We start from the raw sequence: 18,754 nt of genomic DNA, 5'->3' as shown, positions 1-18,754 counted from the left end.
CCTAGCCGGGGACCGAGCTCTCTGCAACGGCGGACCGGAAGTGACGTCACTCTCCTCGATCCTCCTCGTAACAATCACTACGGAGACCAGAACGCTTGCTCTAGCTCACGCTGAGACTGCGTGCTGAGCAGGGCTTGAATCTCCGCATGCGGATGGGTGGTATAAGGATAAAAAAACGCTATGTGCGCAGTATAAACAAGGGGATAAAAACATAAGGGGGATAAAAAGTATTTATTTAAAACAGACAACGCGTTTCGCGGAAGTACATCCTCTGCTTTTTCAAGTCAGTAATCCATCATTTAAAAAGTCACAGCTCATTATATAACAAGGTCTCATACAAAGCAACCAATCGGCTTTGTGTGGGCAGTGAATCAGTTATCATATTGCTCCTAATAGTCTACTCTTACTATATTGCCCCAAATAAAGGAGCAAACCAGGAATATATCCAGGGCTACACAATACACGGGGACCTAGACGAAAAAGAAAAAGTAAAGGAGAAAAAAACAGTGTCTAGTGTATTAGAAAAGACAGAGTAACAGAATAAATAAACCAAAGAAGCCATCTGTGTATAAAGACTACTAAACCACTCCCTGAGTTCACCATATATTGTATACCTCTGGCACAGGAAAAACGGGTATAGGGGCACACAGGGCATTAATTTCAATATATTGGCCTATACACACACACAACACCCATAGATTGCATAGGCATTGACAATCTATACATTCAACATCTAAAAACGTATTTGCACAGGGCATATACATATATACCCACACGATATCCTAAAGGAGTCTTAGATAAACTGGGGGGAGGGAAAGGAAGAGAAAGGGGGGGGGGGGAGGAGGGAAGGGAAAAATAGGGGGGAAAAGAGGAAAAAAGGGAGTAAATGGCTCATTTCTTCCAGGCATTTGTTCAAACCCCCTGGTTCTAATGTCCCCAATTTTAATATCCAAAACGATTCGCGTCTGCATAGGACGCGATATCTTTTGTACTTATTAGGGTGATATACCTGTTCTATGACCGTGGCCCTCAAAGCAGCAAAATCCCTATTATGGACCAAATTAAAGTGGTTGGATACTCCATGTTTGGACTCCCCTTTATTCATATTGGACCTGTGTTTATTTAATCTAGCTTGAAATTTTTGGGTAGTACGGCCCACATATGCCAGATTGCACGGGCATTTCAATAAATAGATTACGTATGAGCTTTGGCAAGTTACCCTGCTTTTTATGGGGCATTCCACAAGGGCATCTGTCTGAAAAGTTAGGGCACCATTATTGATGGTTTTGCAACAAAGGCAACGTTTGGATTTACATAAATAACATCCAAAGTTGGCTTGGGTTTTAGTTGGTATAGTTGCACTACCCGATGGTTCCAAGGAGGAGAGCCTACTAGGTGCTACATGGCCCCTAATAGTCTTACCCCTCCTAAATATCATTCGAGGTTTTGGAGGAAGAGTCTGTTTTAGTACTGGGTCACTCAACAATACTGGCCAATATTCCTCAAAGATGTTTTTACACTCTCCAGCTTGTCCAGAATAATTTACAATAATTGGCATACGATTAGCAATAGAATTGGCCATTTCCGAATTTTTATTACTTTTATTATTTTTCTCCAGATCTACTGGTAGCAAACAGTCCTGCTGTGAGTGGAGTGGAGCCTCCACTCTCTCACAGCAGGACTGTTTGCTACCAGTTGATTTGGAGAAAAATAATAAAAGTAATAAAAATTCGGAAATGGCCAATTCTATTGCTAATCGTATGCCAATTATTGTAAATTATTCTGGACAAGCTGGAGAGTGTAAAAACATCTTTGAGGAATATTGGCCAGTATTGTTGAGTGACCCAGTACTAAAACAGACTCTTCCTCCAAAACCTCAAATGATATTTAGGAGGGGTAAGACTATTAGGGGCCATGTAGCACCTAGTAGGCTCTCCTCCTTGGAACCATCGGGTAGTGCAACTATACCAACTAAAACCCAAGCCAACTTTGGATGTTATTTATGTAAATCCAAACGTTGCCTTTGTTGCAAGACTATCAATAATGGTGCCCTAACTTTTCAGACAGATGCCCTTGTGGAATACCCCATAAAAAGCAGGGTAACTTGCCAAAGCTCATACGTAATCTATTTATTGAAATGCCCGTGCAATCTGGCATATGTGGGCCGTACTACCCAAAAATTTCAAGCTAGGTTAAATAAACACAGGTCCATTTTAAATAAAGGGGAGTCCAAACATGGAGTATCCAACCACTTTAATTTGGTCCATAATAGGGATTTTGCTGCTTTGAGGGCCACGGTCATAGAACAGGTATATCACCCTAATAAGTACAAAAGATATCGCGTCCTATGCAGACGCGAATCGTTTTGGATATTAAAATTGGGGACATTAGAACCAGGGGGTTTGAACAAATGCCTGGAAGAAATGAGCCACTTACAGCTGATAGTGCAATAACCCCCATTTAATCTATTCCCTTTTCTCCTCTTTTCCCCCTATTTTTCCCTTTTTCCCTTCCCTCCTTCCCCCCCCCCCCCCCCCTTTCTCTTCCTTTCCCTCCCCCCAGTTTATCTAAGACTCCTTTAGGATATCGTGTGGGTATGTATGTATATGCCCAGTGCAAATAAGTTTTTAGAAGTTGAATGTATAGATTGTCAATGCCTATGCAATCTATGGGTGTTGTGTGTGTGTATAGGCCAATATATTGAAATTAATGCCCTGTGTGCCCCTATACCCGTTTTTCCTGTGCCAGAGGTATACAATATATGGTGAACTCAGGGAGTGGTTTAGTAGTCTTTATACACAGATGGCTTCTTTGGTTTATTTATTCTGTTACTCTGTCTTTTCTAATACACTAGACACTGTTTTTTTCTCCTTTACTTTTTCTTTTTCGTCTAGGTCCCCGTGTATTGTGTAGCCCTGGATATATTCCTGGTTTGCTCCTTTATTTGGGGCAATATAGTAAGAGTAGACTATTAGGAGCAATATGGTAATTGATTCACTGCCCACACAAAGCCGATTGGTTGCTTTGTATGAGACCTTGTTATATAATGAGCTGTGACTTTTTAAATGATGGATTACTGACTTGAAAAAGTGGAGGATGTACTTCCGCGAAACGCGTTGTCTGTTTTAAATAAATACTTTTTATCCCCCTTATGTTTTTATCCCCTTGTTTATACCGCGCACATAGCGTTTTTTTATCCTTATACCACCCATCCGCATGCGGAGATTCAAGCCCTGCTCAGCACGCAGTCTCAGCGTGAGCTAGAGCAAGCGTTCTGGTCTCCGTAGTGATTGTTACGAGGAGGATCGAGGAGAGTGACGTCACTTCCGGTCCGCCGTTGCAGAGAGCTCGGTCCCCGGCTAGGCATAGAGGGACGCAGGCTTATCGTGGCTGTGTACGCTGTGCCGGCCAAGAGACGATCAGGTGAGACCTCTCCTGCTGAAACGTTCAATTGTATTTCTGGGAGTCTCAGAGCGCCCCTCTTCTTCTTGCTGTTACTTTGGCCCCAGACCATGTTCCTAGTTCTAGTGTTAATTCATGTGGACTGCACTGATCTCCTGCGTAGGAGTCAGTGAGTCCTTCTAGTCCTGTTCCCGTTTATCAGTATTTGTTACTTTGCTAATCTTGCATCATATATTGGTTCATCGCTGATATATACGCATACTAGCGCGTTTGTTATTTTCCTTGTATTCGTGTTACATTAATATATCAGTGCTGCTGATATATACGTACTCAAACTGTTTATATCCTGTGTTCAGTCAGTCAGCTTTGGCACGTTTTGGTAGGTTGCGCTTATCGTGATCACCCGTGCTTAGTTAGCTTAGTCCTGTTCCTGTTACCTTGCGTGGATTGCGCTCACTTCTGCGTAGAAGTAGCGAATCCTTCCTAGTCCTGTTCCTTGTATTGCTCCAGTTCCTAGCTAGTGGTACTTGCTTATATTATATATCGGTTCATTGTCGATATATACATATGTTAGTCAGTTGTTAAGCGAATCCTTCCTAGTCCTGTTCCTTGTATTGCTCCAGTTCCTAGCTAGTGTTCCTTGCTTATGTTATATATCGGTTCATTGCCGATATATACATATGTTAGTCAGTAATTTATAGTTTCATTGATACGCTCAGCGCTACTTTTGCGCTGAGCCATTATTGTTAAGTATTGTTTGTGGTTGCTCGGATCTACACCTGCTCTGTGCGCCACATCTCCTACGGGAGTCAGTCCTCTCCTCCACTACACTGGGGATATCCTGGTTCCTTGTGCTTGCGTGTGTGTGTCCTTCACGTCAGGATCTGCATTATGTGCTGACCGTGGAGAATATACCACCGAGCGTAACAGACTACAGTAAATGGATGCACAGATTGGCACATCACTAAGTAGGAATAAAGATCACACATATAGCCAGTCCTGTAATAGGAGCACTGTAATGACACTGCACTTTTAGTAAACTGCACAGATACTCAACAGTAAAGCAGTCAGCACACATATCAGTAACACAACTGGCTGCATCACACAGTGACCAATAACATATAAATAACATAACCCTCATCCAAAAATAACCACAGATCAGAACCTGCCTCTCCCTTGTCATTGTCTTCATGGGCTTGATGCACTAAGACAAATAGCATGCCTTATCAAAGTTAGCACGCCTTATCAGAGTAGCATAGCGAGTGCTACGAACCCGCAGGGGCTCAGGGCAAGACGAGTGGAGCTCTCGTCATTGCCAATTAGCAGGCATAAGTTCGCTATATTACTCTGATAAGGCATGCTATTTGTCTTAGTGAATCAAGCCCCATTTATTACATACTGTACATAGTGCATGTACATAATCACTTTACACATACATTCTGAACATGTACACAGGCACTTTACACACAGGATGAACATACATGCACATACACTGTCTCAATCTCACCTGGCCTGTCATGATCTCACCGCCTAGCTCCAGCGGTGGATCAGTGGCCTTTGAGGCTCGACGTGGATGTATGCATCGCCCTCCACCTGGTCTTGGCATCCTTGCAGGTTCCACAGGCAGACAAACTCCCTCTGGCGTTGCTGGGCATCGGAGACGCTCAGTGTGCCCTCCCCGGTGTCGCATCTGAACCAGGAAGTGGTTGACTGGTCCGGAGTCAATCACTATAGGCAGGCTCGGCATTCATTGGCTGTCCACCATGGGGAGATCTCTTGATTGGCGCAGTGCAGCATAAAAGCCTAGTTGGTGCAGTTGTGAATTGCCTTTGATAGCGTTAAGTCGCTGCTGGGCATCCCTTGCTGATAGCTACTCATTAGTCTGCATCTTTGCCTGAACCTTTGTCTGGTTTTGACCATTCTACTGCCTGTTGCCTTGACCAACTCTTGCCTGTTTGACCACTCTTGTGTCTTTTCCCTTTACCTGTCTGATTTTTGGCCTTCTGACTATGAGATTGTTCACAATTAGGATTGACTGTCATATGCTACTTGTGTATGACCTTTGGCTTACTAAGTACAAGTTTGCCCACAATTAAGTTTGACCGTCATTTGATACACGTGTATGACCCTTGCCTTGCTGACTCTGAGATTGTATACAAATGTGATCTGACATCTGTAATTTGTCTCTATCAAAGCTTTTTGGGTACTGATGGTGCCATTCCCTTAAAGGCCTTCAGTTCCTATACCTTGCACATTAAAGCCTAGGTGAAGTCGGGCACCATGGTGTCCTGTTCAAGTGGGGACACGCCACACTGATAATAAGGCAGTGGAGCCAGATATTAAGGCAGTGGAGCCGCTGGTCCTTACATACATGTTATACAAGCCCACATAGAATGTCCATGCTATACAAGTACATACAGTATGTTGGTACACTCACATGTTGCACATACTGTATATACCCAGATACATACAGTTCACACATGCTGTACATATACCCACACACATACAGTAATCACACGCTGTACACACATATGCAGACACAGTGCTCACATAATGTACACATGCACACAAATGCATTGTACACACACACACACACACACACACACACACACACATGTACATGCTTATGCACAAGTGGGCACACATTGTCTGATAGAGCACAGTGGTCTATACACACAGATAGGCAACCACTATAACAAGTTACAACTCTTTACTGAAGAAAAACATGCAGAGATAAATCATACACCGCCATCAGGTAATGCAGCACCATAAAGATCACTGCAGCACTTTACATACACAGGTGACATCTTGTGGTTGTTTTACTATACTGCAGTTTAGGTAATAACGTTGCTAAACCTCAAACACTCTCCACACACACTTACAAAACACAATGCACACTCACTGTACACCTATCCGGATGATCCAATGATCTGAGTATTGGTGTTGTGATGAATAATACTCGGGTATTTTGATGCTATTTTTGGTTTATGACTTCAGATATCTTTTAATACGCACCTTGCTGATTTCTTGGTGGACCTTTAAAAAATCTCCCTCTTCTAATGTTCACATCTCCATTCTGTCCAGCCTGGGTGGAGGGGGGCCGACGAGGATCCAATTCTTCTTTTTGAAGCTTTATAATGTCATCTAGGTAACAAAATAGCATGCGAGAAATATTAGTCTCAGGCAAACTTAAAGAGAACCCGAGGTGTGTTTAAAGAATGTTATCTGCATACAGAGGCTGGATCTGCCTATACAGCCCAGCCTCTGTTGCTATCCCAAACCCCACTAAGGTCCCCCTGCACTCTGCAATCCCTCATAAATCACAGCCGTGCTGTGAGGCTGTGTTTACATCTGTAGTGTCAGTCTCAGCTGCTCCCCCGCCTCCTGCATAGCTCCGGTCCCTGCCCCCGTCCCTTCCCTCCAATCAGCAGGGAGGGAAGGGATGCAGGCGGGGACTGGAGTTCTGCAGGAGGCGGGGAGAGCAGCAGACTGACACTATAGAGATAAACACAGCCAGCTCTGACAAGCTGTTTGTCAGCAGCGTGGCTGTGATTTATGAGGGATTGCAGAGTGCAGGGGGACCTTAGGGGGGTTTGGGATAGCAACAGAGGCTGGGCTGTATAGGCAGATCCAGCCTCTGTATGCAGATAATATTCTTCAAACCCACCTCGGGTTCTCTTTAAGAAATCTGTTCATAGACAAGCAACCTAGAGAGACTGGTAGGTGGGCTCTTCTTTAGTAGCGAAGGGATATTGCTTTTATGGTTGGATTTCTGGAAAGACCACAAAGGCCCGGGACTTGGACGGCTGTAGCCCAAGATAGCACCTGGACATGAAAGAGGAGTTGCTACATATGAAAGAGGAGGCTGAAAATGGGGAGCAACATGAAAGAATTTGATTTAAAGTAAATGGGAACCGATTTGTTTTTTTCAATACAGGACCATTTACCTTATGTCCTATGCTGCTTTGTCCCCTTTTCTTTCTACTGGCTGCAGCCTGGCACCCGTAATCTCTGTTTTATTAATTTGACCATTTCGGTCGAAAATCTGGCTATTGGGAGGAGTCAGAGCTTATTTCTACTGCTCTATTTCTCCTCCAACATGCACTGACATCCCCTCTCATGATGATGCGCGGCTCCTGCTCTTGTCAGAGCGCACATAGTGACGCTGCACAGATTTAGCGCTGTGGGCAGAGGACAAATACTTCTACTCGTTCAGCAGGGTAAGAGTAGAATTATTCAAAAATTCATAAGCTTTTTTTTTCTGACATTTATTGCTGTATTTGATGAAAAGTTTGTAAATGTCTCTCTCGCGAGACTCTACCTGTGTTTGAGAGAACTTGAAGAGGAGATCCGGAAAGCTAGTGACCCGGAAAGAAAGCAAAAAGTCGGCTTCCATATTGGATGAAACAGGCACCGATCTACTGGAAAATGTAACGGATCCAGAGGCGGTGGAGCGGCGAAACTGACACAAGGTGAATTTAATTTACTTTTTAAATCCGTACATGTGTTGTTGTTTTTTTATGCTGATTCCCATTTGCTTAGTGGTTGCCCTGCACCAGCAGTAGGATGACTGCATTTAGCAGCTTGACACTCTCACAACCACAGCAGATATCGATGTGGATCATGGACGTCTCAAGCAATTAACCTCCTGAGTGGTATGCCCGACACTGTGTCAGGCATACGGCTCGCTAGCCTCAGGAGTACTCCATGGTTAATTTATTAGATCAAAAGGTTTAGCTAGCACTAGACTAGGTTAGCTAGTAAAGGTGGCCAGCACCCCCTGATTGCCCGCTATCCCTCCATCCAGCCACTTATACATTACCCAGCCTGGTTCCAGCGATCACAGCAGCCTTCCATCTTCTCTATGGGGAGGATCGTGACTGCGCATCGGAGACGTCATTTAGGATCCCTCCTATAGAGAAGACCGGAGCTGTGCAGGGTGGGTGTGGCAATTGCTGGAACCAGGCTGGCTAATGTATAAGCGATTGGATCGGGGGCCCCAGTAAATGAGAAGTTTCTCTTATATACAGAAAAACCTACAGTCCACCAAGGGCTACCTCGTAACCTCACACTGTGCATGTGCTGTGGGTGTGTTGTGCATGTCAATAACATTAGGAGCTTCCTATTGGCTTCCATGAGAATGTGATTGACAGGACACACACTGCACAGCTGCAAATGTTCCTAGCCATATTTTGAACTTCCCTCTGTCTTACCCCAAACTCATGTTGATGTTCATGGTGTTTTGTTTAAGTGGGTGGCCTTAAAACACTAGGGGTAGACAGTGACGGGGATTCCGCTGCATTTGTCGCTCGTCCCAATATCGCACACTGTTACAACCGCACACACAATCAAGCATGTCGGCCTAAGAATTTCCAGCAACTTAAGTGGGAGGAGCTAATTTTCACTTCCAATCACAAACTGCCGTGTGATCATCTGACGAGAGTCGCGTTTCCCAGTACCATTCTTGCAGAAAAGACGTGATGTGGCTCCTCACACTTTTATAAACATGATACTGGCCGTTTTTATTGTTAAAAAAGCAATCTGATAGTTCACAGCTGTTTTAAAACTAGGTCCCTAAATGAGACTAAGAGCCAGTGCACACCCAAAACCTCTAGCAGATCCGCAAAACGCTAGAGGTTTTTGAAGCAGATTTCAGAGCGATTCTAGGCATGTTTAGAGAGATTTTCTAAACATGCCTAGCGATTTTTGGAGCGTTTTTGTGTAACAGATTTCATATATTGTTACAGTAAAGCTGTTACCGAACAGCTTATGTAACAAAAACGCCTGGAAAACAGCTCTGATCTAGCGTTTTTCAGAGCGGTTTGAGCTTTTCCTATACATTACATTGAGGCAGAAACGCATCTGCAAACCGCAAAAATGCTGCAGGAGCCACGTTTGCGGTTTGCTAAAAGCCTCAAACCGCTGGTGTGCACCATCCCATTGAGATACATTAGCCAAGCGTTTTCACAGGCGGCAGCGGTTTTAAAAAATGCTACCAAAAACGCTTGGTGTGCACCAGCCCTAAGGCCTCTTGCACACTGCACACGATTCCGATTCAGATTCCGCTTTTTAATCTGTTTTTACATCCGATTCAGATTCCGATTTGCAGTGTGCAGGGAGCAAACTGAAAATCGGAATCTGAATCGGATGTAAAAACTGATTAAAAAGCGGAATCTGAATCGGAATCACTTGCAGTGTGCAAGAGGCCTAACAAAGCACATTAATACCACCTGTTTTTTATTCAGTAGTGAAGGCTGCCACATATGCTATTGATACAAGGACAGAGCAAGTAAACAACAAATTTCTAGAGGAAAATGACGTTTAAACACATGGCTATAAGGGAAGGCTGAGGTTCTCTCTGAAAGGTCCTGTCTATCCTAATAAATTGGTGGGAGGGGCAGCTCTGTAAAGCCTTGGCCAAACATTTCATCATGAATACCTGTCCTCGTTATTTTCCCCTGCTGAACAGACAGCAGCACAATTAACAGTGTATCCTGACAGAATCCTTCTCAGAATGAGCTGACAGCGAAAGCCGAGGAAGAGTCTCCTGCTTGCAACTGCTGCTGTCAGACAAGGCCTGTGTCACCAGAGTGAATGGAAAAGCACAGCTGCTGCTGGATGTGAATGGCTGCATGGCTTGTCACGCTATGGTCCACTGCAGAACGAACACGCTTAACCGAATGTGTCAGCGGAAAGCCTCAGTGATAATGTGGACATGTTCTGACGCTCTTCTGAAAACTTTCCTTACATTTGTTCTTTTTCTTACAGTACAAGTCTACTTTTCATGGATTTTTCTTCAAGGATTAAAGCCTGGTACACACTTTCAATTATGATTGGCTGACCAATTTTACCACCTCTATGTAGTATGAGGGTCAACAGATCGTGAATACTAAAAGAAGATTGTGTAGGTAAACCCCCACAGTACATGGTTGTGGTAAAATTGGTCAGTGATTGGCCAATCATAATTGGAAGTGTGTACTAGGCTAAATCCTGGTGCACACGTCCAATTTAATCAGTCAAGACTGGCCAATTTTACCACTTCCATGTAGTATAAGAGATTTTCTGCACAAATACAATTTATTGAAGGGTCATTTACAAACGAATCTTCATATAAACGGTCGGAAATGATAGTTTGAAACCTCTAATGGACAAAAATCTCCTAATCAATCCAATCAGATCAATGAAATGGATCCCGTCACTCTGATCAGATTGGTTAGAAGATTTTTGTCCATTAGTGGTCCCAAACGATCATTTTCAATTGTTCATACAAAGAACCCTTCGTAAACAATCGTTCTGCAAATTTTATCATAAGTGGCCACCATTACAGGAACAGGGCTGTGGAGTCAGAATCGAGGAGATGGAGTCAGAGCAATTTTGGGTACCTGGAGTCGGTGGTTTCAATAAAGTGAGGAGTCGGAGTCGGATGATTTTTGAACCAAATCCATAGCTTTTGTAAAAATTAGACTAAGGAGTCAGAATCGATGAGTCGGAGCAATTCTGGGTACCTGGAGTCGGTGGTTTCATAAACTGAAGAGTCTGAAGATTTTTGTACTAACTCCACATGTGTGCAAATTCATATTTGAATAATCTGCTATTAACATATTCCTTCCACTTATAATTGTGTGCCATCACTGCGTATCATCTTTGTGCAGCTCTCGTTCTATGGAGTACCCAGATATGTGCAAATGTACAGACATCCCCTATCGTCTACAATTAGCATTCCTTTGGCAAAATGCAATCAACCAGGTTAGTGTTTTTCAGCGCTCTGCATTGTATATCCACCCCAATGGAAAGCTTTCTGCTTCTGTGACTATTCCCCTCTGTATAGGTCAGAACATATACTGCATGCCAGTCAAGGTGAGTGCGCATGTCCATCAGAGGTCGCTGGGCACATTGTCACCCAAAACATTTCCAACATAACACTGTGGGAGGGGTTTCACTACAATATCAGACATACAGACCCCTTGATGAGCTATTCATTAAAGGTGAAGATTTCCTGAGGGAAAGGGGGTATCATCTACTGATTGGGAGGAAGTTCAGTCCTTTGTTACAGTTCCTCTTTAAATTGTACTCAAATATCAGATCAGCACAAAATTCGTTATAGATTCTCTTGCTATGCCTGATAATCATACAGTGCATTCTTTTCTAGTTCCAGCAGTACCTGAATAGACATACATTGTGCAGTATAAATACTAAATAGATGGCAGAGGCAGCAGCACCGTAATATATAGGTCACTCTTCCACTGCGCCTTTATTGTGGATGCCTAAGTACCAAATAACATGCCCTGCACCTTTACATGCTCAGTCATAGTCAACGCCAGCCTTTGATAGTTCCAGATAATATCTATTAAGCAGCAGAATGGTCCTGCATGCTCCAGATACTCGCTACATGTAATCTTTACTGGAGGAGCAAGCCTGAGCTTCTCTTATGTGATAAATGGCTTGGCCATATCCCCGAGGGGGAGGCTAGGATTTCACAATGTTCTTCATATTTTCTTCAGAAAAAAAAAAAAGAAAAAAATATCCTCATCCATTATGTCCATCTTCAAACTAATGGTGAAGGCATGGAAGACCAGAGCCATTGGAGAGAGAGCGTGTGTGCTTTGTAGTATATATTCTTCTGTTGTCTGTAGCCTGTGTACGGCTCCCTTGTTCTTAGAATCAGAGCCTGAAGGGTTAATATAATCTGGGCAATAAAACAAGCTACAAAGAAGAACATTTTTGAAAGAATAAGGCGGAAAGTCATTGTATGCGCCTGGGCAAGCGGTAATGAAAAGTGACACCCCAAACAATGCACAGGGCCGCTTGTAACTGCACAATGCTGCTCATAGACTCTGGCGTCATTTTATAGCCATCAGACTATGCTAAGGATGAGTAAGCTCAGTCAGTAAACACAATTTTACTATGACATAAAGAATTAAATATGACACCTTCAGTGTTGTTTAGACTCCACTTTGTTTAGGACTGATGTATTTTTGGTCCTGGTTTTCCTAATCCTGTCAAGTGTCTTTATTTAGTACTAAAGCGAGGACTTAACCCCTTGTTGACTAAAGGTTTCTCATCCCATAGTGGCAAAAAACAAGCTTTGCCAATTTGTAGTCTTTAGATTAAATTGCTGATATATTTTTGCAAGATTGTTTATTAACAAAAAAACATGTAATACATTGTTGTGGACAGACAAAGTGTTTCTCTGATCTCACGAAGGGCTTGATTCACAAAAGCGTGCTAACTGTTAGCACGCCAGTGAAAAGCTGCTTATCACGTGCAAACTGCCTCTTCGCGTGCTAATGCGCGCGGAATAGTTTGCGCGCGTAAAGTTTAGTGCGCGTAAAGTTTTATGCGCCCATTAAACCCTATGCGACTTTATTTTGCGCGTGGGACTTTGCGCGCGAGTTTATTCCTCAAAACGGTGCTAACCTACTTAGTGCAATGGTTATCACGCCCAAAAGTCTTTAGGCGTGCTAAGTAGGTTAACATCGCTTTGTGAATCAAGGCCATTGTATTACTGGGTTTTTAAAGTGAAACTTAGAGAAACCGTGACCAAGAATTGAACTTCATCCCAATCAGTAGCTAATACCCTCTTTCCCATGAGAAATGTTTTCCTTTTCACAAACTGATCATCAGGGGACTCTGTATGGCTGATATTGTGGTTAAACCCCTCCCACAAGAAACTCTGAGGACCATAGTCCTGGCAGTTTCTTGTCTGTGAACCTTGTTGTATTGTGGGAAATAGCGGTTTACAGTTGGTAAAAAAGCAAGCAGCAGCTACATCACCTTCCAGCAGTAAAAATGTCACCATCTGATAAATGTCAGAAGGTAAATCAGGGATTTAAAAGATTTTACAATGGGCAAAGACTGACTAAATCATTTATACATAATTAATTGTAAAAATGGTGCACTTTTTTATTACATTATTTTCACTGGAGTTCCTCTTTAAGTGAAAACAAAGTGATAAACAATTGTACCTATCATCCTACTTCTAAAAATTATTTTCAGATATCCCACAGTGTTATGTTATGTTTAAAAACTTAAAAAAACTTATTTTTTTTTTTCGGATCAGCTCAATTCAACAGTCTGTCCCATGTCTCAGAGTACTAAAATATATGAACTATTGACTTTTTAATCTATCTCTCCTGGCAGAGAACTGGGCTTCTGAGGGCAAAGTGTTTTATGGCTATAATTCCTTAAAGACTTTATAGTCCATCCCGACTGCACAAAAAAATGTCAGTTGCATAGCTGAATATTAACCCTTTCAGGCAGAGAAAGAAGAAAAGCATCACAGCATACTACCAATGAACAGGTGTAGAACGCTTCCAGGAACAAGAGCACGATGGGGGATTTCTCCCACGGCGTCCACTTCTTGCTCTCCGTTTCTCTGCAATTGGCCCCAGAAAGTCTTCTGGTCCCGGGCCAACTGCGCATGCGCAGCTCACGCACTCACCCCGCGCTCACGTTACCTTGAGCGTTCTGCACCCGTGCAGTTGAATTGCGCAGGTGCAGAACACTCCCGGTGACAGGAGTGAAAAGGGGAGAGCGCCAGGCCGGACTGCACCGACTGTAGGATATTTTGGGGCCAGTTGTGGCGCAACAGAAAGCAAGAAGAGAAAGTCGTGGGAGCGATCAGGGTGGAGGGGTTGGAGGAAGCCCCAGCTATGTATATTTTATGGCGGGGCCCTATCTCTGGTACCCCTTAACATATAATTTTCAAAAAGTAAAAAAATGGTGAAAATTAGGGGAAAAAATGTTATGTCTTTCAATATACAGTGGCTTGCAAAAGTATTCGGCCCCCTGAAGTTTTCCACCCTTTTTTGTCACATTACTGCCACAAACATGAATCAATTTTATTGGAATTCAACGTGATAGACCAATACAAAGTGGTATACACGTGAGAAGTGGAACGAAAATCATACATGATTCCAAACGTTTTTTACAAATCAATAACTGCAAAGTGGGGTGTGTGTTATTCGGCCCCCTGAGTCAATACTTTGTAGAACCATCTTTTGCTGCAATTACAGCTGCCAGTCTTTTAGGGTATGTCTCTACCAGCTTGGCACATCTAGAGACTGAAATCCTTTCCCATTCTTCTTTGCAAAACATCTCCAGCGCAGTCAGATTAGATGGATAGTGTTTGTGAACAGCAGTTTTCAGATCTTGCCACAGATTCTCGATTGGATTTAGATCTGGACTTTGACTGGGCCATTCTAACACATGGATATGTTTTGTTTTAAACCATTCCATTGTTGCCCTGGCTTTATGTTTAGGGTCATTGTCCTGCTGGAAGGTGAACCTCTGCCCCAGTCTCAAGTCTTTTGCAGACTCCAAGAGGTTTTCTTCCAAGATTGCCCGGTTTTTGGCTCCATCCATTTTCCCATCAACTCTGACCAGCTTCCTTGTCCCTGCTGAAGAGAAGCACCCCCAGAGCATGATGCTGCCACCACCATATTTAACAGTGGGGATGGTGTGTTCAGAGTGATGTGCAGTGTTAGTTTTCCACCACACATAGCATTTTGCATTTTGGCCAAAAAGTTCCACTTTGGTCCCATCTGACCAGAGCACCTTTTACCACATGTTTGATGTGTCCCCCACATGGCTTGTAGCAAACTGCAAACAGGACTTCTTATGCTTTTCTGTTAACAATGGCTTTCTTCTTGCCACTCTTCCATAAAGGCCAACTTTGTGCAGTGCATGACTAATAGTTTTCCTATGGACAGATTCCCCCACCTGAGCTGTAGATCTCTGCAGCTTGTCCAGAGTCACCATGGGCCTCTTGACTACATTTCTGATCAGCGCTCTCCTTGTTTGGCCTGTGTTGTCCGGCAACCATGTGGGGCACGTATATGGATGAAGGATAGCACCAGAGGCAGCGAAGGAAAAGCAGCGACCACGGACACGTAACGTATAGTACACTGGACACCAAGGGGTACACTCCACATTAGGGGGGACATTGTTCGGGGTTTCATAGCATCCACCGCTCATCCCGATATCACTCACTGTTACCATTGCGCACCTGATAAGGCAAGTTGGCCCTATATCTTGCAGCACATCCAGCCCATTAATGTGACCAATTTTGGCCCGAAATTGGTCGCATTGTCGATCGGGCATGCATTTTTCCATCAGATTATAATAATAGAATCTGATGGTGGATTGGCCACCAAGTTGCCTGATGTTTGGACACCTTTACATGTCGCAAAAGATCCTGATACTATAATTCCTTTTCCCCTGTATCACACTACGGTAGTTTCTTACAGCCATTGATCTAATCACATTATACAGCTCTGTGCCCAAATATACATAGAAAGATTGGAATTCGGCTTCTTTCAGAAAGCTGAGACACCGTAACAAACTCAACACTGTACAGCTAAATACATCTGTCTGTAAATAATTCATCAAAGCTCATCATCTGTTTTTGAAGATGAATAGATGTAGGCAATAGTTAGTACAGAAGAACATTAAACAGACACTCAATGTATACAAATATTCTGACTGGGATAAGGTTGTTTCTACTCTGATAATCACTTTGATCAAAAGAGTATCAAAAATAAATGCCAGGATATAATCATATCTAATAGCTCACAAGTCAAGAAAATGCTTGTAACAAAATTGCTCCAGAGGGCTTTTGTGACGGTTAATGCCACTACTCAGATGACTGATTATTGGTGATCTGCGGAATCACCAAAAATACAGACGCTATACTCGATTATGTGTGATCCGCAGAACCACCAACAATACCAGTATAGCAAGAACGAGAGCAGAGCGTAAGTGTGTGTCTGGTACCACCATAACACTAATGGTTTTACAGGACCTTACCACAGGAGTTGGTAAGGAACACTCAGGACACCAACAGAACAGACTAGACACAAGGCCCCCCAGTAGGGCTGGAAGGTACAGACAGATAACTACGGTTCTAACGGTCACCTGTGGAGCAGGTGATTCAGACCTTACTGCAGTCTAAGAGGTACAAATAACACGGCTCTAATGGTCACCTGTAGAGCAGGTGATTCAGACCTTACTGCAGTCTAAGAGATAAAAATAACACGGCTCTAATGGTCACCTGTGGAGCAGGTGATTCAGACCTTACTGCAGTCTAAGAGATACAAATAACACAGCTCTAATGGTCACTTGTGGAGCAGGTGATTTAGACCTTACTGCAGTCTTAGAGATACAAAGAACACAGCTCTAATGGTCACTTGTGGAGCAGGTGATTCAGACCTTACTGCAGTCTTAGAGATACAAAGAACACGGCTCTAATGGTCACCTGTGGAGAGTGTAAGTGTTAAGGTGCAAACAGTAATACCTTGTGGACCGCACCTGGAAGACAGGTGCAAGAGCCGATAGGAATACTGCTCAGCAACAAGTTCCTTCCGTAGTCTGGACTCTCCACGGGGAGGAGTCAGACAGGGAGATGGAAGGACAGAACGTGAGTGACACCAGAGAGAGGGTGTCACTAACAGGTCTGGCGTTCAGTAATGATCGGTGTAACACAGAGAGGGTCTGATTACCGGTGAACTGCAGTATCACCGAGAATGCAGAATATACCCGATTATTGATGATCTGCAGTATCACCGATAATCAGATATATATTCTAACCCCTGGACACCTGAGCAACAAGTGAGTGTTTAAGCAACAGTAACACTGAGTATACAGAGGAAAGTTCCTTCCAAGGCCTAGACTCTCCTGGGGGAGGAGCTAGGCTGAAGGTAGGAAGGACAGAGTGGGAGTGACACCAAAGAGGGGGTGTCACTTACAGGTCTGGGAACTGCCTCTAACAGTAAGGCCAGTTCTCGAGGTCAGACAAGCCAGGTCGTCAACACACGGACAGATAAAGTACAGATTCAGGAGACAGATACGGAATCTAATGAACAGGCAGGGTTTGGCACAGAATCAGAAGGCAGATACAGAGTCCAGGAACGAGCAGAGTTTGGCAACAGGATATCAGAAATAGCAAGGTACAGAATCAGAGTTCACAAGAAAGGTCAGGCAGGCAGAAAGTCATAACAAATAATACAGTACAATTCCTAACGCTAAGGTGTGAGATCCTTGGCCGTCAACACCTTTGGAAACTATGCTAGTACACAGATACAATTCAATTAGTACTTTAAGCTATCAACAGAATCTGGCTAAGTGTGGATCCCCGGCTCCGGCCGGTTCTAGCACACTTTGGGATCTGCCTATGGTCTGAGTGCTGACACACAAGTGTTCACGACGACAGACAAAGATAGAGTAACAACTCCAGGTTTAAATACTGACAGCAGATTCAAGCAGCCCCACCCGAGGGGCTGAACCAACCTGCAAGGAAGATTGACAGGTGGAAGTCAGCTGACCACAAAGTCAGCTGATCTGTCTCCTCTGCCCAGTGTTCTCCCCAGGCTCTTTTAGCCGGGTGCTCCACCCGGCTAGTTTTGGTGACCACCCGGCTGTCATCAGCTCAACTCCACCTCTGCTGTAAGCAGAAATGTGCAGAGAAGCACCAGCCCTGCATTCTTTCATCTCGCCCCACCCGGCTACTTTTTCATGCCACCCGGCTGGAAAAAAATTCTGGGGAGAACACTGTCTGCCCATAAAGGTCCTTTAGCTCCATGTAAAGGTCCTTTTGCTCCATGCGCAGGCGTGTGGACCCAAGCTGCTGCAACAGAGATCCCTGTCCCAGCTGAGTCGGGAAGCGACACCCGGGATGGCTTGGCCAGAGAGGTGACATCAGGTGTAAAAGCAGCTGCGCTGCTTTCCACCACAGAGGTAACGTTTTAAATCGTTACAGCTTTGTTACAATGATAAGTCAATGAATGAATTAGCTGGTATTCCTCACACATTTTTCTCCAGGGTCAAAGTCCAAGTAGAGAAACAGCTACTTAGAACATATTCTGTAAGCTACCCTATTTGTGTGTGTGTTTGTGTGTACCCCATTCATAATCTGCCACCCCCACCATAGTCTACAGCAGTGTTTCTTAAAAAAAGGATCTTGGTATGCATCACTTTTGATTACCTGTGCTCATCAAGTACCCTTGGGTATGGTAAAGATTATCTGAAGTACCCCTTGATATATTCAATAGTGCACAGTATTTTTTTCTAAACAATTACTAAGTGTTTACTATTGCTTTTAATTAGCTAGACTACTAATTTGGTGTTGTTTGTATAGGGTTGTTTTTTTTAACATTTGTATGCCTAATTAACTATATTAAGCTTGAGTACCCATCAGAAGTACCCCCTGGGGTACTCATACCACATGTTGAGCACCTAGGGTGTAGGCCATACATGTAAAATACTGGCAAGTGGTTTCCCCAGTTTGCATTATGTTTGGCCCACTATAGACCACCTGGGAAGCTATATTGGAGGTGAGGCCAGCTAGATCACCAGG

At 43.7% G+C, this 18,754-nt stretch overlaps 1 protein-coding gene across 2 annotated transcripts in view; it reads right to left on the bottom strand.

The window, feature by feature from the left end:
* Positions 1–18,754, bottom strand: part of LOC137528272 (UAP56-interacting factor-like) — a 78,538-nt gene that overhangs the window by 44,965 nt on the left and 14,819 nt on the right. For both annotated transcript variants that reach the window (XM_068249564.1, XM_068249565.1), the window contains exon 2: positions 6,418–6,546. In XM_068249564.1, coding sequence (XP_068105665.1) covers positions 6,418–6,546 — 129 coding nt within the window. The remainder of the gene's footprint in view (positions 1–6,417; positions 6,547–18,754) is intronic.

The sequence above is a fragment of the Hyperolius riggenbachi genome, chromosome 8 (genome assembly GCF_040937935.1).
Source record: "Hyperolius riggenbachi isolate aHypRig1 chromosome 8, aHypRig1.pri, whole genome shotgun sequence".
Classification (NCBI taxonomy): Eukaryota; Metazoa; Chordata; class Amphibia; order Anura; family Hyperoliidae; genus Hyperolius; species Hyperolius riggenbachi.
Note: the sequence above shows the minus strand (reverse complement) of the source record. Positions and strands in the feature narration are given on the sequence as shown.